The 25019-nt window shown below is 43.7% G+C and overlaps 2 protein-coding genes across 2 annotated transcripts in view; one reads left to right on the top strand and one right to left on the bottom strand.

Moving 5' to 3' along the window:
* Window positions 1-25019, top strand: part of NCKAP1L (NCK associated protein 1 like) — a 418971-nt gene that overhangs the window by 30321 nt on the left and 363631 nt on the right. The window contains exons 2-3 of the mRNA XM_075337171.1: window positions 14627-14737; window positions 18124-18216. Coding sequence (XP_075193286.1) covers window positions 14627-14737; window positions 18124-18216 — 204 coding nt within the window. The remainder of the gene's footprint in view (window positions 1-14626; window positions 14738-18123; window positions 18217-25019) is intronic.
* LOC142292075 (protein D7-like) overlaps window positions 1-25019 on the bottom strand; it is a 169287-nt gene that overhangs the window by 86561 nt on the left and 57707 nt on the right. The window lies entirely within an intron of this gene.

The raw sequence follows: 25019 nt of genomic DNA, 5'->3' as shown, positions 1-25019 counted from the left end.
GCGCCACCTTTCTGCTCTACTCCATTCACAGTGCCTCCCCCACCACATGGCTAATTGCATGCGATGCCCTAGAAGGACTTTGCACGCACCTTAGTCATGTGCAGACTGCAGTTGTGGCTGAAGTGACACAGCCGGGCCCCTCTGCTGCAGCTGTGACTGGGGTTCGGTGGAGATGGTGGGCCCGGCTGGCCAGGGGCTATATAAAGCTGAGTAATTAACCGGCGGCGGTTACAGTAAAAATGCAGTGCTGGGACCAGAGGAGCCAGGAAATAATGACTTCTTACCTCTCCGCTGCGCCCCCCCTGAAGCATGGCTGTCGGCGCCCTGTGCGACCGCACAAGTCGAACATGCCTAAAGCTGGCCATTTGTACTCATCAGTGATATCAAACTTTTTTTCTATATTGGTTTAGAGGTGAAAAAAAATCAGGTCTTTTGAAAAATAATTTTTTGTTTCTGTCGCCATTTTTCAAGACCCGTAATGTTTTAATTTTTTGGTCTCTGTGATGGCTTATTTTTTTGTGGGGTGAAACAATGTTTTTATTGATACTATTTTGGGATAGATGTGACATTTTGACTGCATGTTACAGCTTTTTTTGTGCGCGTGTGTTATGTGTGTTGTGCGTTGTGTGTTATATTGAGCCTGAAGAAGAGATCTGAGTTGTCTCGAAAGCTTGCTATTATTACCATCTTTTCAGTTAGCCATTAAAAGGTATCAACCACTGGACTCTCAGTTCTTTTAAACAAACATTTTTTTAGCTTTTTTTTGTGAGACTCTGTAACGAGGTGCCAGGGGGGCCTCCGGCCTTGTAGTCGTGGCCTTTGTTGTCAGGCTTACCCCTGGTTCCTCCGTTACCTCAAGGTCGGGAGATGACTTGGTGGGGCAGAGTGTGGTGGTGCACTTGTCGGTCGTCGCACAAACAGTCTTCAGGCAGGATGTAGTGAAAACAAAAGACATATTTATTGCACTCTCCTTCACAATCCGGCAGTTGTAAATGGCACTTCTTGGAGCTGGGGAACAACCTGTCCTAACGTACCCTCCCGTGGGGATGTGCCCTGGTTAATCTACTTCGCCGGGCTCCCACTTCGGCTACACACACACCGGACCCACACCGGGTGCTTCGCTCTCTCTGAGGTTCCGTTCACTCCCGTTCTCTCCGGCGCCCCCTATGGATTCAGCTCCCACACTCTGCCCCTTGATGTTCACTCTCTCACGTCCCGGATCCAACTGCAACTCCCACACACACTTCTCCTCCCTCCCCCTGGTTTCTGCCGGCTCCTCCTTCCACTGTGGTGACAGCCGTCCCACCCGGCCACTAGGGGGTGCCCTAACACAATACAAGTAAAACACTTTTATTAATGACATTTCCGGTTAACTAAGCTCCCTTTGTAGGGGGTATGCTTACCCACTACACACCTCCCCTCTTAAAACCCGAGCCTCCCGGCAAGGCTCCATCTAAAAATCACACATTTTTTTTTTTTTTTTTTAAACTAAGCAAAACATGTTCAATCAACTGCGAACCTGTCCAGCGCCCGGAGTTCCTTCAGGAAGCTCCCGGTCTTAGTTGTGCCCGGAGGCTTGGCAGCGCCTCCGGTCTTGGTTGTGCCCGGAGGCTTGACAGCGCTCCCGGTCTTTAGGTGGTAAACAACAGGAACACAAAAACTTCTCCTTCTCAATGACGCGGAGGAGCCCCTGGCCCAGTCCGGCAGCAGACTCTCTCCGGGCTCAGTCACTTGAACGTTGCTAAACCGTAACTTCAAACACCACCGGTCTTCAAATAAGCCGGTCAGGATGCTTTACTCTGGGTGCAAAACTCGCTTCCATTCGGCTCTCTGAGCCCTGATGTAGTCCGACAAAGACTGTCCGGGCTGTCGGCGCAGCCTCTGAAAGGGCTCATAGGCAACAGCGGGCTTCGGTGCCGTGGCCTCCTCAGTCTCCGACGGGGGTGATGGGGTCGCTACCCGAGGCGGCAGAGGTATATCTAGGACGATCACCGGATGGGTGTTGAGGTTCTGGCTAATAGCCAGCACCGCCGGGGTTCCCCTCTCCGAGTCGGTGGTCGGTCCGGGCATCACTTCCGGAGCTACGGCTAAAGTGCGTTTTGGATGGGAGGATTCAGCCAGTACCGGTCTTGACTGCGCCCGCCGCCGGCACTGGTGTTCCTCCCACTACAATTCCTGCTGCCACTGAACAGCTTCTTGTGAGGTGGGCATTCGGGTTACACTAACCGCAAAGAGGCCTCGGCATCCCACCTCTGGTATGAACCGGACCTTCTCCCCTGGGTAGAGCATGTGTAGGCGCTTAGGTAAGCCCTCGACATCCAGATGCACCCGATTATAGAAGTAATCATCGCCGGTTGTCTCCTCCCGGATAAAGCCGTAGCCCTCTTGCTGGTTGAACTTCACCACGATTCCCGTGGTGAACTGTTACTCCAACTCTTCACCCCGGGAACCGGTCATCATCTCCCGGGCCACAGTCTCAGCGAGCAGTCGCTCCTGTACGGGGTCTGGTTCTGGGGACGGTGACTTTCTGTGAGCTAGAGAAGACGGCTGCACCGGGTCCCAGAAGAAGCCCCAGCTATCCCTTTCCAGCTTCCGGGTAGGTGAATCTTCCGGGGCTTGTACAGGAGCAGGGGTCGAGGGTCCCACCGCGACAGGCGGGGGTGTCTCTAGGTCTGGGTATGGGATTCCCAGAGGCCGATTCCCCGACGGCAGCGGAGTGGTATAGGTCGCCCGGACCTCTGTAGTGGTTCCTCCGGTCACGGCGTCCCACGTGGTGATCCAGGTTACTTTGGTCGGGCGCCCTTGTCCTCCTGGTGCGGCCGGTATCTCGAGCGGTAACACATCCGCAGCTGCAGCCGCAGACTGCTTGGGACGTCCTCGGCCCAGGTGGGTGAGTGCCATCGCGGTCTCCATCTCTTGTTGCTGCCTGGAGGTCTCCATCTCGTAGTTCTGGCAATGGCGGCGAGGTCGGTGGAGAAGCTGGAGGAAGTGGAGGCGGGCCTATTTTTCCCGCTCTTGGGTATACTCCACCCCCAGTCTCACACATCATATCGACCCCTCCGCGGCGGTTCTTTTTTTTCTTCAAAACACCGCCCACTTCACATGTTTTTCTTCGTGCCCTGGGACCGGCACCTCCCCTCTTTGGGCGGAGTACTCCGAACTTCTTTTTCGGCACTGGCCAGCCCCAGGCTCTTCTTTTGGCGCCAACTTTTCGCGCGCTTTCTTCGTCCTTACAGACGACGGCCATCTTGCCGCCATCTTGTGCCCGGTGCAACGCTGCGGGCACTGCCTCTTCTTCCCACCATGGGACTGGGAATCTTCTCCAATGATCCGGATCCTGTGCCCTAGGCACCACTTGATCTCCGGCTTCTTGGGTCCCTGGCAGGGAATTCGCATCCTGCCGACTACGCCACATGTAACGAGGTGCCAGGGGGGCCTCCGGCCTTGTAGTCGTGGCTTTTGTTGTCAGGCTTACCCCTGGTTCCTCCGTTACCTCAAGGTCGGGAGATGACTTGGTGGGGCAGAGTGTGGTGGTGCACTTGTCGGTCGTCGCACAAACAGTCTTCAGGCAGGATGTAGTGAAAACAAAAGACATATTTATTGCACTCTCCTTCACAATCCGGCAGTTGTAAATGGCACTTCTTGGAGCTGGGGAACAACCTGTCCTAACGTACCCTCCCGTGGGGATGTGCCCTGGTTAATCTACTTCGCCGGGCTCCCACTTCGGCTACACACACACCGGACCCACACCGGGTGCTTCGCTCTCTGTGAGGTTCCGTTCACTCCCGTTCTCTCCGGCGCCCCCTATAGATTCAGCTCCCACACTCTGCCCCTTGATGTTCACTCTCTCATGTCCCGGATCCAACTGCAACTCCCACACACACTTCTCCTCCCTCCCCCTGGTTTCTGCCGGCTCCTCCTTCCACTGTGGTGACAGCCGTCCCACCCGGCCACTAGGGGGTGCCCTAACACAATACAAATAAAACACTTTTATTAATGACATTTCCGGTTAACTAAGCTCCCTTTGTAGGGGGTATGCTCACCCACTACAACCCCCCCCAAAAATAAATTTTAGCAGTTTTGATTTTTTATTTTTGTTTTACAAATTGGGTCAATAATTTTAATATTTTGATAGGTTGGACTCTTCTGAAGTCAGCAATACCACATATGTGGTGGTATTATTATTATTATTATTATTATTATTATTATGTTTAGTTTTAATGGGAAAAAAGACGAATGATTTGCACTTTGATGTTTGGTTTTTGTTTTGTTTTTTTCCTTTGTATTTGTTAGTCTCGTTAAGAGACTTGTTTGTGCTGTATACAGCAGTACCATGGTATTGCTGTATATCCTGTAGTTAAAATAATGGTTTTCTTTAAAGCCTGGCCACAGGCAGGATTTCAAAGGCTCCATAATGAGAAGCATGGAGGTCTTCAACAACCCCCCAGCTGTCATACCAACCCATAGATGGATGTCTAGTCTACCTCCCCCCATGACATGCTGGTAATACTGCTGTCAAAGCTTGATAGTGGCATTTAACATTCGCGGCGGGATTGGTAGCCACCAACTATTGTCAGCGGCAGGCCCTGGCTGTAACATGCAGTAATTACCTGTCAAGTATTGAGTGAGGTCACCCCGTGATCCCGCTGCATACAGCCACTACCATCTTGTGCTATATATGTATGGTGGATAACGGTAAGGGATTACATAGCACATTTTGTAAATTGATTAAATTCAGACTTTCTATTATCTATCTATCTATGCATCGCTCTACCTATCTACAGTATATCTGTCATTATATCTATCTATCTATCTATCTATCTATCTATGTATCAAATCAAATAGGCTTTTTTGGCAGGACCAAATACATATTAGTTTTGCCAAAGCAAGTGGACATTAGGGATTGGAACTGTGGGGATGATGTGTAGGGACTGTAGGAAGGATGGATGGGGGGCCACATCCAGGGTGGGGGCTGTAGGAGGGAACGATGGGGGCACATCCAAGGTGGGGGCTATGGAAGTCCATGGCTTATCATATTTCTATTTCTCAAAGTCTATGACAATCGCTCACATACTGCACTACTATCTCCTCTGCGCTCTCTTCTTCCCCCAGTGGGATATATGTTTTCTCTTCCTCCTTCATGGAGCTGAAATCGGGGAAGAGATCGGAGAGTCTCCTGAAGAGAGTGTCCCTCACTGCTGAGTATTTGGTGCAGTGTAGCAGGAAGTGGGTTTCATCCTCCAGGACCTCCAGGTCACAGTGTTGGCAGTGTTGCCACAGTCTGTCCTCCCTGGGCTTGCAGCTCTGCTTGTGTCAGCCGGATTCTATCTATCTATCTATCTATCTATCTACCTATCTATCTATCTATCATGTGTGACGCCCCTGAGGCTTCAGTCGCCTTAGGGGTACTGCACCAGCCATTCTTATTCCTGGGTAAAAAGGAGGTTGCAAACTGGTATACACAAAACACAGACACTTTAATTTAGCAACACTCCACTGGACCGTGGTTAGGGCAAGTTGCACCTTTGTTAATGTCATTGTAATGCACAGTCCGAGCCAGGCTGGGGGTGGAGCTTAGTTAGTGGGAGCAGACTGTAAAACGTGGAGGAGTGAAGACGTGGTATGGAGCTACTGCAGCTCGGCACAGGCACAAAACAGAAGGGGTCCTAGAGCCCACGGGAAGTCTCCCATACTCCTGTGGCCTCGTTCCACAGACTATATACTGGAGTGGAGGGACTTGGCTGCAGAAGGGCACCGGCCCCTCAACTAGTGGTGAAAATTCAAGGCTCAGCTAGCAAACCCGAGGCTGAGGTTACTGTAAGTGCCGAAGCCAAATCCACACATAAACGGTGAAAAGGTGACAATATAGGTCAAAAGGGATAGAGCTTCAAGCCACCTGACAGGGTCTGCGAACACTGGCTCGGGACTCTGTGTGTGCAGGCGTGGGACAGGCGGGAGAGGTCAGCGCGGGAAGACAACCAGGAAAGGAACACAGAAGGGTGTACCGGGTTGTGCCTCTGAACTATCTGGGATCGGCTGGAGCCCATCACAGCTGGACTCCGTGCCACGAGGGCAGCATTTGCCTAGACGTGGTAACCTGGAACTCTGAACTGTGAGTAAAAATCTTGTGACTGCATCCCTGTGTCGTCCAGTTATTCACTGCACCTCCGGCCTTGCACCCCGCCATTACAGACTACTACCCCCAACAGCCATGGGGCTCAGCTGTACCTATGGAGAGCGATTCCAACTCTGCTACATCACCACCGACCCCAGAGTAAAAACTGAACTGCAGCGGCGTCACCTATCTTGCCTCATACCACAGGTGGTGTCACGACATCTCCCTTGTAAATATACTCCACACCATCATCTGCCACTAAACGACCCCGCCGGGGTCACAAAACCGGCCCTGTTGCCGTGACATTGTAGCTCCCCACGGGGCAGGTGTTTTAACCTACTCGTCGCCGGGCCGAGGTGCAGATTCCTCTGCATCGTTACGGGGTGGCCTGGCCCGGTTCCATTGCGTTGCCCCGAGGCGTACAGGAGGGTGCATTGGAGGGTGGCAGGGAGGATAGAGGTAGTAGTCGGGGGGGTTTAGGAAAGTCTATAAGGATCGTGACGCCAGCTGTGGTATGTGGCCAGGGATGGGGGCCGCCGCTGCAGAGTCTCTCACCAGGACAGATGTCATGTGCAGCCAGGATGGTGTCACTCCCCACAGGGGTAATAGTGGTCCCAGTTGGCGCCGCAGCGCTGGGCGATGGCATCGGTAAAGGAGAAGCAGAGACAGGGGCTACGGTTCCAGGTGTTTTTACTCACAATTCTTTCAGACGCTGTCCGAGGTAGGTACCGTTCTCTGCCACCATATTCTCCAGCTGATCCCGGATCCGTGAAAGGTCAAGTCCGGTGTGTGTGTCAGCCTGTGAACTCTCTCCTCCTTTTATGCACTAAGTGAAGCAGTTGAGGGTCCCGGTGTCAGTAAAATGTGTCCCGTTCTGTATGCTGATAGTGTGGTTCCATTATGGGGCCGGTCCTCAACCCCGGATCCTATGTGCTATTTGCTGCAGACTCATGGGACGGGTCCGGTTACTTTCTGTAGCCGTTCCCCATGACCCTTGCATAGTTGGTAGACAACGTGAAGTATGCCTGCCCTAGGATTCTGTATCCTGACAGAGCCAGTCCTGTGGAAGCAGCTGCCCTGCTTCTCCCCAGCGACTGTGTGTTGGAAGCCTTGGCCCACAGAGCTGCTCGTGGCACGTCCTCTCTGCTCTGTGTCTGAAGCTGAACTCTCTGTTGTTGTGGTGTTGTGTGTTCTGAGCTGTTGCCCCCAGTCGCTGCCACCGGCTGGTTCACTACTCTCACTAGGTCAACCTGCTCTTCCCACTGTGCTTCAAACTCCCCCTGGTGATTGCTTCTCCCTGACCTTGAGTCCCCAGTCCAGTGGATCTGGGCGGTGGTGTCCTCTAAACCCATTGCTGTAGTGACCCCTTACTGTGATCCGATCCTGGCCCAGTCCCCATTGGGGAGGGCAACCCACTGTCTGTATGTTTGTGTGTGAAAACCGGCCTCGACCCTCCTCGGACCCAGGATGAGTACTACACCCTAATGGGGGTGCAGTACCCTGTGGCGCCTGAAGCCGAAGAAGCGCCACATTCCATGGTGGAAAATGGCAGCACTCCCGGGCTGTAACATTTTACAGTGAAAACCGCAATTTTGTTATGCATTAAACCAAAAATATTATTTCTTCCCTTTATGGGAGGCACAGCATCTTGAACGTTGCAAATGAGTTAACTCCGTACGGTTTTTGCTAGCATTATTATCACATTCACACGAGGTAGAAAACATTCTGTACATGGTAATAAACATGGCAATATTTACATTACTTTAGCAGGGCATATTTACACGTCATTTACATTCGGTACATTATTCAACATTATTTACAGTTTCCGCAAAGTATTATCACACCTTCATTAAAGAAAAACCTGTCATTACAGATGACGGTTGAGTCCAGTGTGCCACCGCTAATGATTCCAGCCAATTTTGCAGCCAAATGGCGCTCCTTCCCTTCCGATCCCGCCATGCACCCAAACAGTTGATTTCCACCATATATAAGGTATCAGCGTACTCAAGAGAAATGGCATAATAAATCTTATCATGCATTTTTTCCTGATACCCTTGTAAAAAAAAAGCTGTCTGGGTAAAGTAACAATTTTGTTATAAAAATGTATTTTTTATTTTTACGGCTCAACGTTATAAACTTCTGTGAAACAACTGAGGGTTCAAGGTGGTCACCAAATATTTAAATAAATTCCTAATGATTCCAGCTATTTTTACTTTCACAAATTCAAATGGTGCTCCTTCCCTTCCGAGCCCTGCTGTATGCCAAAACAGTTTATTTCCACTACATATGAGGTATCAGAGTACTCAGCAGAAATTGCACAATAAATTTTATGATGCATTTTATCCTGATACCCTTGTGAAAAAAAGCTATCTGGTTGAAGTATCAATTTTGTGGTATAAACTTCTATGAAGCCCCGGGGGTTCAAGGTGCTCACCATATATAAGAATAAGGCTGCACATCAAACTTAGATAATGGTATAATGCCTCAAGCATATGGAAAAATATTGGAATATACAATGAAAAATGCTACTTGCTAATTTGAACATGTGAATAATGAATTGCATACCTGCTATGAATATTAGGAAAAAGGAGATATTTAGCAATCGCATTGATCAATGTAACTGAGCCCCAAAACCTCGTCAAGGTATATCTCTATATTGGGGTCCCTAGCTCTGTGACCCTAACTGTGTGTCATCTCATTGCAATTAAAAACTGCTATGGGTGGAGAGGGGTAACTAAGGACTTTCTTATATAGGAGATGGAAAAAACATGGCCGAAAGGGGCGGAGCTGTGTTCACATTCAGAAAAAAAACTACATATAACTGAATAGGATAACTGAAGTGAGCACTAATATATATATATGAGTGCAAGCCAAAAATACATACTATATATAAGAATAAGGCTGCACATCAAACTTAGATAATGGTATAATGCCTCAAGCATATGGAAAAATATTGGAATATACAATGAAAAATGCTACTTGCTAATTTGAACATGTGAATAATGAATTGCATACCTGCTATGAATATTAGGAAAAAGGAGATATTTAGCAATCGCATTGATCAATGTAACTGAGCCCCAAAACCTCGTCAAGGTATATCTCTATATTGGGGTCCCTAGCTCTGTGACCCTAACTGTGTGTCATCTCATTGCAATTAAAAACTGCTATGGGTGGAGAGGGGTAACTAAGGACTTTCTTATATAGGAGATGGAAAAAACATGGCCGAAAGGGGCGGAGCTGTGTTCACATTCAGAAAAAAAACTACATATAACTGAATAGGATAACTGAAGTGAGCACTAATATATATATATGAGTGCAAGCCAAAAATACATACTATATATAAGAATAAGGCTGCACATCAAACTTAGATAATGGTATAATGCCTCAAGCATATGGAAAAATATTGGAATATACAATGAAAAATGCTACTTGCTAATTTGAACATGTGAATAATGAATTGCATACCTGCTATGAATATTAGGAAAAAGGAGATATTTAGCAATCGCATTGATCAATGTAACTGAGCCCCAAAACCTCGTCAAGGTATATCTCTATATTGGGGTCCCTAGCTCTGTGACCCTAACTGTGTGTCATCTCATTGCAATTAAAAACTGCTATGGGTGGAGAGGGGTAACTAAGGACTTTCTTATATAGGAGATGGAAAAAACATGGCCGAAAGGGGCGGAGCTGTGTTCACATTCAGAAAAAAAACTACATATAACTGAATAGGATAACTGAAGTGAGCACTAATATATATATATGAGTGCAAGCCAAAAATACATACTATATATAAGAATAAGGCTGCACATCAAACTTAGATAATGGTATAATGCCTCAAGCATATGGAAAAATATTGGAATATACAATGAAAAATGCTACTTGCTAATTTGAACATGTGAATAATGAATTGCATACCTGCTATGAATATTAGGAAAAAGGAGATATTTAGCAATCGCATTGATCAATGTAACTGAGCCCCAAAACCTCGTCAAGGTATATCTCTATATTGGGGTCCCTAGCTCTGTGACCCTAACTGTGTGTCATCTCATTGCAATTAAAAACTGCTATGGGTGGAGAGGGGTAACTAAGGACTTTCTTATATAGGAGATGGAAAAAACATGGCCGAAAGGGGCGGAGCTGTGTTCACATTCAGAAAAAAAACTACATATAACTGAATAGGATAACTGAAGTGAGCACTAATATATATATATATGAGTGCAAGCCAAAAATACATACTATATATAAGAATAAGGCTGCACATCAAACTTAGATAATGGTATAATGCCTCAAGCATATGGAAAAATATTGGAATATACAATGAAAAATGCTACTTGCTAATTTGAACATGTGAATAATGAATTGCATACCTGCTATGAATATTAGGAAAAAGGAGATATTTAGCAATCGCATTGATCAATGTAACTGAGCCCCAAAACCTCGTCAAGGTATATCTCTATATTGGGGTCCCTAGCTCTGTGACCCTAACTGTGTGTCATCTCATTGCAATTAAAAACTGCTATGGGTGGAGAGGGGTAACTAAGGACTTTCTTATATAGGAGATGGAAAAAACATGGCCGAAAGGGGCGGAGCTGTGTTCACATTCAGAAAAAAAACTACATATAACTGAATAGGATAACTGAAGTGAGCACTAATATATATATATGAGTGCAAGCCAAAAATACATACTATATATAAGAATAAGGCTGCACATCAAACTTAGATAATGGTATAATGCCTCAAGCATATGGAAAAATATTGGAATATACAATGAAAAATGCTACTTGCTAATTTGAACATGTGAATAATGAATTGCATACCTGCTATGAATATTAGGAAAAAGGAGATATTTAGCAATCGCATTGATCAATGTAACTGAGTCCCAAAACCTCGTCAAGGTATATCTCTATATTGGGGTCCCTAGCTCTGTGACCCTAACTGTGTGTCATCTCATTGCAATTAAAAACTGCTATGGGTGGAGAGGGGTAACTAAGGACTTTCTTATATAGGAGATGGAAAAAACATGGCCGAAAGGGGCGGAGCTGTGTTCACATTCAGAAAAAAAACTACATATAACTGAATAGTCATGAATAGTCATGAATAGTCATGAACTGAATAGTCTAACATCAAACTTAGATAATGGTATAATGCCTCAAGCATATGGAAAAATATTGGAATATACAATGAAAAATGCTACTTGCTAATTTGAACATGTGAATAATGAATTGCAATATTTTTCCATATGCTTGAGGCATTATATCATTATCTAAGTTTGATGTGCAGCCTTATTCTTATATATAGTATGTATTTTTGGCTTGCACTCATATATATATATTAGTGCTCACTTCAGTTATCCTATTCAGTTATATGTAGTTTTTTTTCTGAATGTGAACACAGCTCCGCCCCTTTCGGCCATGTTTTTTCCATCTCCTATATAAGAAAGTCCTTAGTTACCCCTCTCCACCCATAGCAGTTTTTAATTGCAATGAGATGACACACAGTTAGGGTCACAGAGCTAGGGACCCCAATATAGAGATATACCTTGACGAGGTTTTGGGGCTCAGTTACATTGATCAATGCGATTGCTAAATATCTCCTTTTTCCTAATATTCATGGCAGGTATGCAATTCATTATTCACATGTTCAAATTAGCAAGTAGCATTTTTCATTGTATATTCCAATATTTTTCCATATGCTTGAGGCATTATACCATTATCTAAGTTTGATGTGCAGCCTTATTCTTATATATAGTATGTATTTTTGGCTTGCACTCATATATATATTAGTGCTCACTTCAGTTATCCTATTCAGTTATATGTAGTTTTTTTTCTGAATGTGAACACAGCTCCGCCCCTTTCGGCCATGTTTTTTCCATCTCCTATATAAGAAAGTCCTTAGTTACCCCTCTCCACCCATAGCAGTTTTTAATTGCAATGAGATGACACACAGTTAGGGTCACAGAGCTAGGGACCCCAATATAGAGATATACCTTGACGAGGTTTTGGGGCTCAGTTACATTGATCAATGCGATTGCTAAATATCTCCTTTTTCCTAATATTCATAGCAGGTATGCAATTCATTATTCACATGTTCAAATTAGCAAGTAGCATTTTTCATTGTATATTCCAATATTTTTCCATATGCTTGAGGCATTATACCATTATCTAAGTTTGATGTGCAGCCTTATTCTTATATATAGTATGTATTTTTGGCTTGCACTCATATATATATATTAGTGCTCACTTCAGTTATCCTATTCAGCAAGGTGCTCACCAAACATCTGGATAAATTCCTTGAAGGATTTAGTTCCAAAATGGGGTCACTTGGGGGGAGCTCCACTGTTTAGGCACCTCAGGGGGTCTCCGAATGTGACATCGTGTCCACTAACGGTTCCAGCTAATTTTGCATTCAAAAACTTAAGTGGCGCTCCTATACTTCTAAGGGCGGCTTTGCACACTACGACATCGCAGGTGTGATGTCGGTGGGGTCAAATTGAAAGTGACGCACATCCGGCATCGCATGCGACATCGTAGTGTGTAAAGCCTAGATGATACGATTTACGAGCGCAAAATCGACGTAATCGTATCATCACTGCAGCGTCGGCGTAATCCATAATTACGCTGACGCGACGGTCCGATGTGGTTCCTCGTTCCTGCGGCAGCACACATCGCTGTGTGTGAAGTCGCAGGAGCGAGGAACATCTCCTACCGGCGTCACCGCGGCTTCCGTAGGATATGCGGAAGGAAGGAGGTGGGCAGGATGTTTACATCCTGCTCATCTCCGCCCCTCCGCCGCTATTGGTCGCCTGCCGTGTGACGTCGCTATGACGCTGCACGACCCGCCCCCTTAGGAAGGAGGCGGGGCGACGGCCAGAGCGACGGTCGCAGGGCGGGTGAGTGCATGTGAAGCTGGCGTAGCGATAATTTTTGCTACGCCAGCTATCACACGATATCGTACCTGCGATGGGGGCGGGGACTATCACGTGCGACATCGCAGCATCGGCTTGCGATGTCGCAACGTGCAAAGCCCGCCTAAGCCCAAACATTAGATTCCCACCACATGTGAAGTATTGGCGTACTCAGGAGAAATTGCACAATAAATTTGATGGTGCATTTTCTCTTAATACTCTTGTGAAAATGCAAAATTGTATGGCTAAAGCAACATTTTTGTGGGAAAAAAAATAAAATTTTCATTTTTTTCTTCCACATTGCTTTGGTTCCTGTGAAGCACCTAAAAGGTTAATAAACTTCTTGGATGTGGTTTTGAGCAGGTTGAGGGGTGCAGTTTTTATAATGGTGTCACTTTTGAGTATTTTCTGTCACCTGTGCCTCTCAAAATCACTTCAAATGGGCTCTGGTCCCTAAAAAATGGTTTTGTAATTTTTGTTGGAAAAATGAGAAATTGTTGATAAACTTTGAAACCTTCTAACTTCCTATCAAACAAAAAAAAAGGATGTTTCAGAAATTGCACTGCTGTAGAGTAGACAAGTGTCAAATGTTATTTATTAACTATTTTATGTGACATATATTGTGTGACATTTGATGGGCAAAATGTAAAAGTTTGAAAATTGCGACACTTTTTCCAAATTTCTGTTTTTTTTCACAAATAATTGCAAAAAATATCGTATTAAATTTACATCTATCGTACAATGTGTCATGAAAAAACAACGTCAGAATCACCGGGATCCGTTGAAGCGTTCCAAAGTTATAACCTGTCAAAGTGACACTGATCAGAATTGCAAAAATGGCCTGAAGGTGTTTTTAGGCTGGGGGTGAAGGGGTTAATAATTTAGTTCTTACATATATAAGGTGTCACGCTGTACAAAGGGTTGGTAGGACATAGTACAGCGTAATCCCCACTAGGTGGCAGCAGAGTAGTGAAGGAGAAACAAAGTAACACAGTAACAGAAAGGCAGCTGACGTACAGCAGAGTAACTTCAGCAGGCAGTTAACAGGCGAACCACCAGGGGGCAATAGAGTAGTCAAACAGTCAGGGTCTAGCCAGGAAAGTTGAGTCACTGAAAAGGCAGGATTAATATCAAAATCGGAAAGCAGAACCGAGTCAGAAGCCGGGAGATCAGGTATGCAGAGGGAAACACAAACAACAGAAAGGAGTGTGATGTCAGGGACCGGGACAGGCAGACAAACGGGGGAGGGTCAAAGTCAGGATACAGTAGCAGGGAGGCAGGACAGATTAGGAACACACTAGAACCAGTATACACGCTGGAAGAAGGAAGAAATATCAATGGCACTGAGCCATAGGTGGAGCGGCAATATATAGCATCCTGGGATCCAGAACATGGCAAGGGAAGTTAACCCCTGACATGACCAGGCCAGAGCTGGGTGTAACCAGCAGCAGGGAAAAGCTGGCCTGGATCATGACAGTTCTTTTGTGTATCACTCCAAAGACATACTGATAAGGGAATTAAGACTGTGAGCCCCAATGGTGACAATGATGATCATGTCTGTAAAACGTTGTGGCTAAATACATTTTTTTGTTTTATACCTTTAACAGACATGCTCAGATGCCAAGACAAAGCCTCCGTTTTTCACAGATAAAAGCATGGAGTCTTCTCTAAAATACATCAACAAGAAGTTTCCAAACATTGATGTTCGCAGCAGCACGGTAATTACCTAGTGATATTGCCTGTTTTATTTAGCACCGCAACGTGTAGCCCAAACTAAAGGCCCTGTCACACACAGAGATAAATCTGCGGCAGATCTGTGGTTGCAGTGAAATTGGGGACAATCAGTGCCAGGTTTGTGGCTGTGCACAAATGGAACAATATGCCCATGATTTCACTGCAACCACAGATCTGCCAAAGATTTATCTCTGTGTGTGACGGGGCCTTTAGCCACACTCAAAGACCAACTAGATATATTGTATGCGCCAGACAGGCCCCAGCTCTGAAAAATCATATTACTCCTATTTGTTTAAAAATCAGTGCGTCAGCCTTTCTTAGATGCCTACTGATTATTATATTAGGGTACAAAATAGACTTAATAAGGAGCTAAGTGGCCCCAACTATTTGCCTGTATAGAAAACAGGAGGACAGAGAAGTTCTTATGTGATTAAATTATTTATTTTTATTTATCAATTTTTTTTTTGTTTTTTATTTGCATGTTGTGAAAAGTACAAGCTAAAACAGATGATGACACACACATCTAAAATTTGTGAGTAAATAATAAATGAAAAATAGGGGTACAAGGAAGCATAACAAAGTTATATAAGGCCAGAATCACATGGTAGCTACATATGGAAAGATATAAAACATTCCTCTCAAAAACAGTACCATGATTGATAAAGTGCTAAGTGTGAACAATAACAGCAGCAAGGAGGCCTATGTAAGGCATAGAAAACCACTATAATGTTTGAAAAGAGAGGGTACAATATCCTAAATACATGAAAATATAAAAAACAATGGTTTCCTTACGTAAAGTGCAACAATTAGCAGCATCAGAAAGGAAAAGTACAAGAGATCCATATAGTAGATTGCATACCAAAGTATGTTCAGTAGTTCCTGGCTCAATTACTGGTATCTCCTGGAGGCAAGGATCCCCCCTACACCCACCAACGCACGTTTCACCTGGGGGATTGAGTGTCGCCCATGTGGTTTATTCAGGGAGGGAAGAAACCACATGGGGGACACCATTCAGGGAGGTCATCATCTGTTTTAGCTTGTACTTTTCAAAACATGCATAGAAAAAAAACAAAAAAATATTTGGTAAATAAAAATTAATAATTTAATCACATAAGAACTCTTCTGTCCTCCTGTTTTGTATTTCTCATGGAGTTTGTGTCAGTAGGATGATTTACTATCACCCTGCCTTACGACTATTGGTGATATGGTTAGATGGAGATTTGCCTGTATAGGTCTGGATTTTTTGAATGCCAACCCTGTTGGCACTTCTGTCTATAACATGTTTTATGTCAGGAAGTTCCTACTCACATTAAATAGTGATGTGTGAACGAATGAGAAAGACTGCAGCATATCAAACTCAGGGGAAGACAAGGAAGCAGTACTATCTGTGTCTATACCATTTTGTCAAATAAACAAAGCAGATAATTGGTTGTTGCGTAACTATGGGAAACAGAAATGCAGTTAATATTTGGAGAGAAAAGGGTTAATAGACTGCATTGCCGTAGAAAAGAGGATCTATGTAGAAGGAGTGATTTTATTTGTCTACGCGTTTCAATCCTTATGGTTTCTTCCTCAGAACAAATCACATCAAGATTCGTCCTGAGGAAGAAGCCATAAGGCTTTGAAACACATAGACAAAAAAAAAATCATTCCTTCTACATGGATCCTCTTTCCTATGGTAGCGTGGTCTATTAACCCTTTTCTCTCCAAATTTAAACTGCATCTCCAAGTGGGTTCTGCTGCAGCTGTATTTACGCCATTACAGTGGTTGTGACTCTCACAACCACACCAGGTGAGTCTACCCTCACAGCACCTTTGCTGATAGTGTTTTAAGATAAGACCCTATTTGCGCTTAGTGTCTCTTCTGGGATTTTTAACCGTCATGACAAACAGAAGAAAGCCAACATTTCAATATCAAATCATTTTAAGCTTCACCCATTACATTCTGAAATCCCAGTAAAAAAGGATACATACAATCATTGTTGGCAAATATACTTTAACCCAACCCTTTCTTTGTCCCCTAATGAGACTGTTAGAAAGTAGTGATGAGGGAGCACTACCATGCTCATGTCCTTGGTGTGGAGACACGAGGGTCAGTGGGTGCTCTCGTCCGCAGCCCTAGCTGCTTTTATAAAGACTGCACGGACCAGGGCTCATCCCACTGAATACTCACACTTTTTCCCCGTGGGCAAAACACTCCTCAGACAACACACGGTGAGTGAACCACACATTGGTAAGTCTTTATTGGTTCATTAACAGGCAAAAATATTGTAAATTCCTAGCAAGAACACAAGATACTACAAGCAACAGAGTCTTACCTTTCTGCTGGCCCACCAGGGATTCGTGACTTCAAGGCCACCAAGGCCAACTATCCCTGTCTAGCAGCACCCCACTTATGGCGGGCACCCACTGAGAAAAGATAGCGGTAAGCTTAGGAAGCAATTATGTATTTCCTCTGTCAGAACCAAAGCCCCTCAGCTGAGATGATATAGAATTCTTCTTTTTATGGTAACAGGAGCAATGCCCTTTTCTAACTCTCAGTTCTCAATTCAGGGTATTGTGTCTTACAGGATTGGTTGGATATGGGAGCTCAGTCATTGGTCACAAGTTTAATACGGCTGCATAATTTTCCTCTGAAATATGCAGTCAGAGGGGCTGAGGCAATCCACATTTACGGGCAAAAAGGCTCAGATCAGTCTGGGAAAAGAGAATTGTTAACTTCTCTTGATTTAACAAAAAAATGGGACCCATACGTCTGGCCTAATTAAGAACAGTTCACCCTCAAACAAGTGGCCCAACGCTGAGTCATCACACTCGGTACTCGTAACATGAAGTTAATGCTTGAATGGACATGACTTGAATACCCAAGTATAATGGAAGTCAATGGGGAACTCAAACACTTTTTCAAGAAATCTTCCAGAAAAATGATCGAGTTTTCCTTTGACTTTCATTATACTCAGATACTTGAGTCATGCTCAGCTGACCATACACCTGCTCGTTACGCATACTGAGCATCCGAGCATGGTAGTGCTTGCTCATCACTAGAGGATGGCCCTTGCCTCAAAACTATTGTAGGTGTCTATTCTTATAAAGAAACAATGACTAAAATGTCAGTCTACCATGGAAGACTGTGGTGTTGGAGGGGGCTTATGATGAAAAAAAACCCACATTGATGCAGATTTAATGCAGAATGATATATAGTAGTTTGTAGTCTTTAAAGACAATACACTAATTAAACAAAGGAATAATAAATGTTATTGCAGAATTAGATAGTATGAGTGTGAATGAGTGGATTACTATCCAGGTGTTTGCAATTGATCAAATAATTACAATATTAATTATTCGCCTCTTTTTTCTCTCCGGAATCTAGCAACATCTTGGGCCTGTGCACAAAGACAAAACTGAGATTGTGAAATACTTAACTGGTTATTATTTGACATTTTTGGATGTGATGGAATTTAGGGTAAGTACTACTTGTTAAATACATACATTGATTTTTTTTTTATCATTTGGCTTACAACTAATGCTGAAAGGGTTGCCCCATAAATAACATATATTACCTACCCTCAGGATTGATGATACATTTATGATTACTGGTGGGGTTCCCAAAATCCTCTATGTGAATTTACCGCAAAGAGCAAGTGCAACCACTGCTCCATTCACGGTCTATAACATAGGTGGTTCCACATGTGCATTACCGCTCTATTCAAAGAGAACGTCAGTCTTCCATTTATCATCTATCCTGGCTCTTGGCTAATTTATCCAACTTATTGCCATACTTCCCATATATACCCTATTGGTTGACCATCCATATTTAAGACCACATGGCTCCCCTATTGCATTTATACACACCCCCTGAGGAAGCAGGGTGAAACCTGCATTTGCACATAGGGGAATGCATCCCAGACTATCTGCCTACAAGTATGTCACCTATGCCATTAGTTTGTGTTTATATAGCATGATCCTGGCACTTTCCACTTTACTTATCTATGCCATCACGATATCTTATTTTGCATTCTGTATATCTTGCTGCCATTACATGCTGCTAGCACTCCACTAATCTAGTTTGCTAATATTTAATTGCAGCTATTTTGTATCCTTATTTCAATGGCTTCTGACTGATTGCAGTATTTATTTAACCACTGTCAGCAGTGATTTCTATACTACAAAAGTAATTGTAATATTCTGAGCTGTACCTGTTTTTGGTGACCATTTCTTGCAATATAGGCTCATATACCTGCTATTCTGCCTCCCATACAAGCCTATTTACGGTACTAGCCTAGCTTGGTGATACTCCACCTGTTGTTACCTTGCATTTTTGCTAATGGATATTTTTTTTCCTATGTGTTATCAATAAATATTTTATATTTTATTACCTAGTGTCATTTTGGCACTGTTTCGTCCCCTCTGGCCTCCTGCACTTGGGATTTGTATATTGTAATTTAATTAGGGGCATTCCCGATCATTATAGATTAGTTGTTATGATTAAGGATTTCTTGCTTCTATAATTTATCCAAGAGCAGATGGGAGGTTCTGAGACTACTTAAGTGCAGTCTACCTAGAGTACATGTCACGGGTGACAGACAGTCATGTGGTTTCTGGCTATAGAATGTCACAGCGTTTTGCTGTAAAATGCTCCCTGACTTTCTATTGATCCTGCTGTCACTATTCATTGTAAGGGCTCTTTTCCGCCTGCGATTTTCATGTGCGAGTGCAATCTGATAAAAAAAATCAGATTGCACTCGCACCAGTGTTAATCAATGAAGCAGTTTCCTCTTTCCTGTTAACGACACAAATCATGCTCTCGGTGCAATTGCAGCATGCTGCGTTTTGCAGCGAGTCTTGGCTCACGCATCTCCATACAAACCTATGGGAGCGTGTGAAACATCGCACTGCACTCGCATGTTATACGACTGCAGTGCGATATACACAGAGACAGTCAGAGGAGGAGATGGGGAGAAAGTGCTCCCTCCATCTTCTCCGCACCTGTGATGCAATCACAAGATCACATCACAGTCACATGACCCACGGCTCACACCCGCAGCAGAAGGTCATTAGCATATCTCTTCTGATACTCTTACATCAGAAGCGGTACGCAAGTGGAAATCCTGATGGATTTTCATCTCTCCCTTTTGGACCCAACAGGAGCTCACCTTCCACCTAGCTGCTGATCATCATCATTCTCTTGATGCTTAAATACTCCCTTCTCCTCTGGACTGGTGCTGGCTACATTATTCAGTTCATTCTAGCTCTGGTTGCAAGCAGGTGGCTTGCTCTCATCTGTAGCATCGTTGCTGAAGCTTGCTGAACTCCTCCCTGTGTCATTTGTGGATAAGTAGTTCATGCATTTTACCCTTGTGTCTTCCTTTAGCGTTTAGTGGGATTGACAAAAAGCTCATCCCACCTGTTCCCTATTTAGGGTCCAGCAGTAGGAATACCAAGGTTCAGGTATCCGGCTTGGCGCATAGGTGTGGAACCTATCTAGTGTAGTGAGGGACCCCAGGGACCAGCTGTAGGTTTGGTCAGGACTTAGCATCTCCCCCATCCCTAGACACAGGGCTTCCCTTCCATTTCGCCACTTGCTTGGTACTTCCCCGTACCTAATGTGACAATAGGCTTAAGCAATCCCCCCTGGTCATAGATGAACGTGTCAAGACCAGGGGCAATGTCTAAGGCTATGTGCGCACGTTGCGTACAGTTCACTGCAGAAATTTCTGCAGCGATCTGAAGAGCACATGTGCGCTTTAAATCGCTGCAGAAATGTCCGTAGTGAGCGCCGATTCCATGCGCTCTGCCTGCAGCTCCTCCCATAGACAGAGCAGGAGCTGCCCTCAAAGCGCACGGAAGAAGTGACATGTCACTTCTTAGAACGCAGCGCTTCGGCAGTAGCCGAAGCGCTGCGCTCTAAGACGCCACGTGCGCACGGCCCCTGCACAATCTCCATAGACTGTGCAGGGGACGCAGGACGCATGCAGTTACGCTGCGCTACAAAGCGCAGCATAACTGCATGTATTTACGCAACGTGCGCACATAGCCTTACACTACTAACACACACAGCCAGTAGGGGAGTCTCAGAAACTGCCAGCCTTTTTGCAAAAATGCTGAGGGGACTATGAATTAGAGAAACATTACCAAACAGATTAAAATGCAGTAGGTATGTTAACTCTGCAGTATGCATTTACTGTGAATTGTTTTATAGTTAGCCAGAACATCGATTTAAGTTCTATTACCATAACAAAGGTTGTTTCTTTCTTTGCTGCCAACTTTATGTCACATTTCATAATGCAGAAAATATTTCTGCTTTGAAGTAGCATTTATTTTTCTTTTCAGGATAGCGTTCTGTTTGGCTAGATCAGACCTACCCCGCATGCAATGTATTTTTGGAACATTATTAATATTCCTCGGCAATTAAATTATTTTTTTTGTGATTTTATTTTCCAGTCAATGATAATATTAGTGAGACAAATTAGTTTATTATTATTTTTTTCAGTTTTATTTGCTCATAGAAGAAAGTGGTTATAGAAGATAAGAAACAAGTGTCTACTGTTTTCTTCTTGAAAGTGTAGTTACCGTCAGTAAAAAAAAAGAAAAGAGAATATTAATGGTTATCTAATATAAAATAAAGGATGTACATAGCAAGCTATGGAGGCAACGTAGGGCTCTTTATGTGGAGAAGCACACATACGGTATATGTATACATAACCCTATTAAAATGTCAGGTTTATGATATGTAAAAAAAAAAATCATACCGTAAACGTTTCAAAAATGTTTCCACCTATTATTTCACCCATGATCTGTACAATCTAATTGAAAAATGAGCTGAAAATCTTTTGGGTGGAAAAAGAAAAGTAAAGAATTAAAATAATGTGGTTGCATAGAGATGCAGAAGCTTAAACTAATATTTTTTTGGAGCAGTCTTTGAATTTATGACAGCATTCACCCTTTGTAGTTAGAAGTCTATCAGCATGGCACATATAGAATTGTCATTCTTTGCCCACTCTTCCTTGCAGAAGTGCTCCAAATCTGTCAGATTAAAAGGGCATCTTCTGTGTACAGCCCTCTTCTGATATTCCCACACATATTCAGCTGGATTTTGGTCTGGGTTCTGGCTGGGCCACTCCTTTGTTGATTGGAGGTATGCTTAAGGTCTTTGTAATACTGAAAGGTGAAAATCCTCTTCATCTTTAGCTATTTAGCAGCAGCCTGAAGGAGTTGTTGCAAAACTGACTTATATTTAGAACTGATCATAATTCTCTCTACCACTACTAAACCTGCAAATGGAGAAATAAAATTGCTTCAGGCTGAAGAGCATGAGTGCTCAATCAGAAGGCATAATCTAAATCTCTCCACCATGACTAAAACCCCGGTTCCAGCTGATGAAACACATTCCCAAAGCATAATGCTGCTTCCACCATGCTCCACTGTTGGTATGGTGTTTCTTTAGGGATGCTGTTGTGAATGTCATCTGAATGGGGGCTGGCTTGGAGCTCCCTCTGGTGGCCAGGAATGGTAGTGAAACTGAGTCTGGATCTGTGACTCAAACAGGTGTTGGTATTAATTGGGAATCCAGGACGTCCTATTGCTAACCAGCTTGGTGTATATAGGACAGCAGTTTCTACTTAGCTGGTGCCGGTGATAAATGTTCCTTCTGCCTCTGAAGATAGATTGGAGTTTGTTCTTCAGTTTCCTCTATTTATCCTGCGCCAGAATTCACTCCAGATAAGTCTGCTGGTTTTCTTTGCCAAATTACTGGTTTTGCACCTACGAGTGTTTGTGTTTTTGTTTCCATTTTGTTCTGTGTTTGTTTTCTTGTATGTCAGGATCTGGCTCTCTGCTATTTTTGAGAGGGCAGTTCCTTCAACAAGAAAGGGAGTTTCTCTCTGTTCTTATTTTGATTATTTGCACTTTTGAATTCCATTTGTTCTGTGATTTTGTTCCTTCCCATTATATCTGCAGTTCTGTTAAAGTGTCTGGCACAAGAGCACCTGATATAGTGGGGGAGAGACCGTGTGATCTTAGGTTTTTTCTCTATCAGGAGTTTGGTATTTTTTGCAGGTTTTTTTTGCTGGCCATAATCAGTTATCTTTCCTGTCCTGTTGTATCTAGTAAGTCGGGCCTCACCTTTGCTAATCTATATTTTCTATCTGTGTATTGTATTTTCTTACATCACCATCGTTACATGCTGGGGGCTTGCTATTCCTTTGGGGACTGCTCTGAGGCAAGTTGGGATTCCTCATTTCTATCTTTGAGATGTAGCAAGTTTCTCCGGCAGTGACGAGGTGTCTAGGTGTGTTAGTAACATCCCACTGCTACTTCTAGTGTTGTCCGATAAATAGGGAATTGCGGTCAGCTTAGTTTCCAACTTGTCTTGTGGTTTTTGTTTTTTCCTGATTGATGGGATTTTTTGTGATCATCCATGGTTACCAGTTCATAACAGGATGCTCAGCATTTTACATTTTTTTGTTGTCACATTTAGCAATTATGGCCAAAAAGTAGATTTCAGTCTCATCAAACCATAATACATATTCCCACATGCTTTTGTCAGACTTGATGTTCATGTTAAAAACAGTAGACAGTTGTACTCTGTAGTGCTAAAATATGATACTTAGCACACAAAATAGGCCAGTTTTATGTGAGCACAACAGCCAGCGGCAAGGCAACCTCATTTTTGTGGGGTACCAATCAAACTAATGCTTCTTTTTGGGTTAAAAAACCCCTACAATTTATGGGTAGCCAAGAACCTGCAAATGGAGAATTAAAATCGCCTGAGGCTGAAGAGCAGGAGAGCTCAATAAGAAGACATAACCTAATTCTCTCCACCATGACTAAAGCCCCAGTTCCAGCTGCTGAAAAACAGCCACAAAGCATAATGCTGCTTCCACCATACTCCAATGTGGGTATGGTGTTTCTTTTGGGATGCCCAGCGTTGGATTTTTTTGTTATCACCATTAGCAATTATGACCCAAAAAAAATCGGTCTTGATCTCTTCAAACCATAATATATTTTCCCACATGCTTTTGTCAGACTTGATGTAAATTTTGGCAAAACATAGCTGGGCTTGGATGTTTTTCATTTTAAGAAAAGGCTTCAATCTTGCCAACCTCCTCCATAGACTAGACATATGAAGAGTTTGTTGTCACAAGCAGTAGTAGTCAGCCAGTAGTTCCCAGAAATTCCTGCAATTAATTTAATGTTTCTGTAAGCCTCTTGGCTTCCTCCCAGACCAATTTTGTTTCTGTCTTTTCATCAATATTTGAGGGACATCTTGTTGGAAGTAATGTTGTGCCCTTGAATGAAGTAAGATTTGTGGTGAGGCTCAAGGAGGAACACATCATTTTTAACAAGCGCCTAAATCATTAATAGGTGTGCACCTCTTACTGACTTACTTCTGACTCCAACATCCCCCCTCATCAAGACTGGTGTGAACCTTCCTCTCTTGTTAAAATCCTGCCTGTTTGGGCTTAGCACTTGTCACTTAATAAACCTGTCAGGGCACACCTGTGAAGTGAAAACCATTTCCGGTGATTACCTCTTGAAGCTCATCAAGAGAATGCCAAGAGTGTGCAAAGCAGTAATCAAAGCAAAAGGTGGCTACTTTGAAGAACCTAGAATATAAGACATATTTTCAGTTGTTTCACACTTTTTTGATAAGTATTTCATTCCACATGTGTTAATTCGTAGTTTTGATGTCTTCAATGTGAATCTACAATTTTCAGAGCATGAAAATTAAGAAAACTCTTTGAATGAGAAGTTGTGTCCAAACTTTTGGTTTGTACTGTAAATAGAACAATACCTTCTAGTTTTGCTAAGAAAAGTCCAAACTAGTGGCACCCAATGTAAATATTAATGATTCCTGACATGTAACGTGGCTTGGTCCGGTAGCAGTGGGCGAGCATTGCATTTTCTGCACCCTGGCACGCTGTAATAAATTGAGAATTAATGTGTATGCTGGTGGTGTTACTTGAAGTACCTTCAGGCTGGTCCCGTTATACTCCTTACCAGGTCCATGAAACTTCCAGATAAGGACAGCAGACACGTTTACAACAACAAGGCAATCTTTACTTTGCACAACTCTTAAGTAAATCATGCAGCAGGCAGCAGACTTCATGGACTCTTCTGTACAACAGAGAGGCACAATCATTGCAGTTACTGGCAACGGCACAACATTTGTGAATAGACTACTGGAGGGGCAAGTTTGTTAGACCTCCTTCTTTTCGATACAGTTACCCATGGGTCAATATTTTTTTGCTGCAGCTCCTGCACCCA

Source organism: Anomaloglossus baeobatrachus, chromosome 2 (assembly GCF_048569485.1).
Source record: "Anomaloglossus baeobatrachus isolate aAnoBae1 chromosome 2, aAnoBae1.hap1, whole genome shotgun sequence".
Classification (NCBI taxonomy): Eukaryota; Metazoa; Chordata; class Amphibia; order Anura; family Aromobatidae; genus Anomaloglossus; species Anomaloglossus baeobatrachus.
This window is presented reverse-complemented; position numbering and strand designations above follow the sequence as displayed.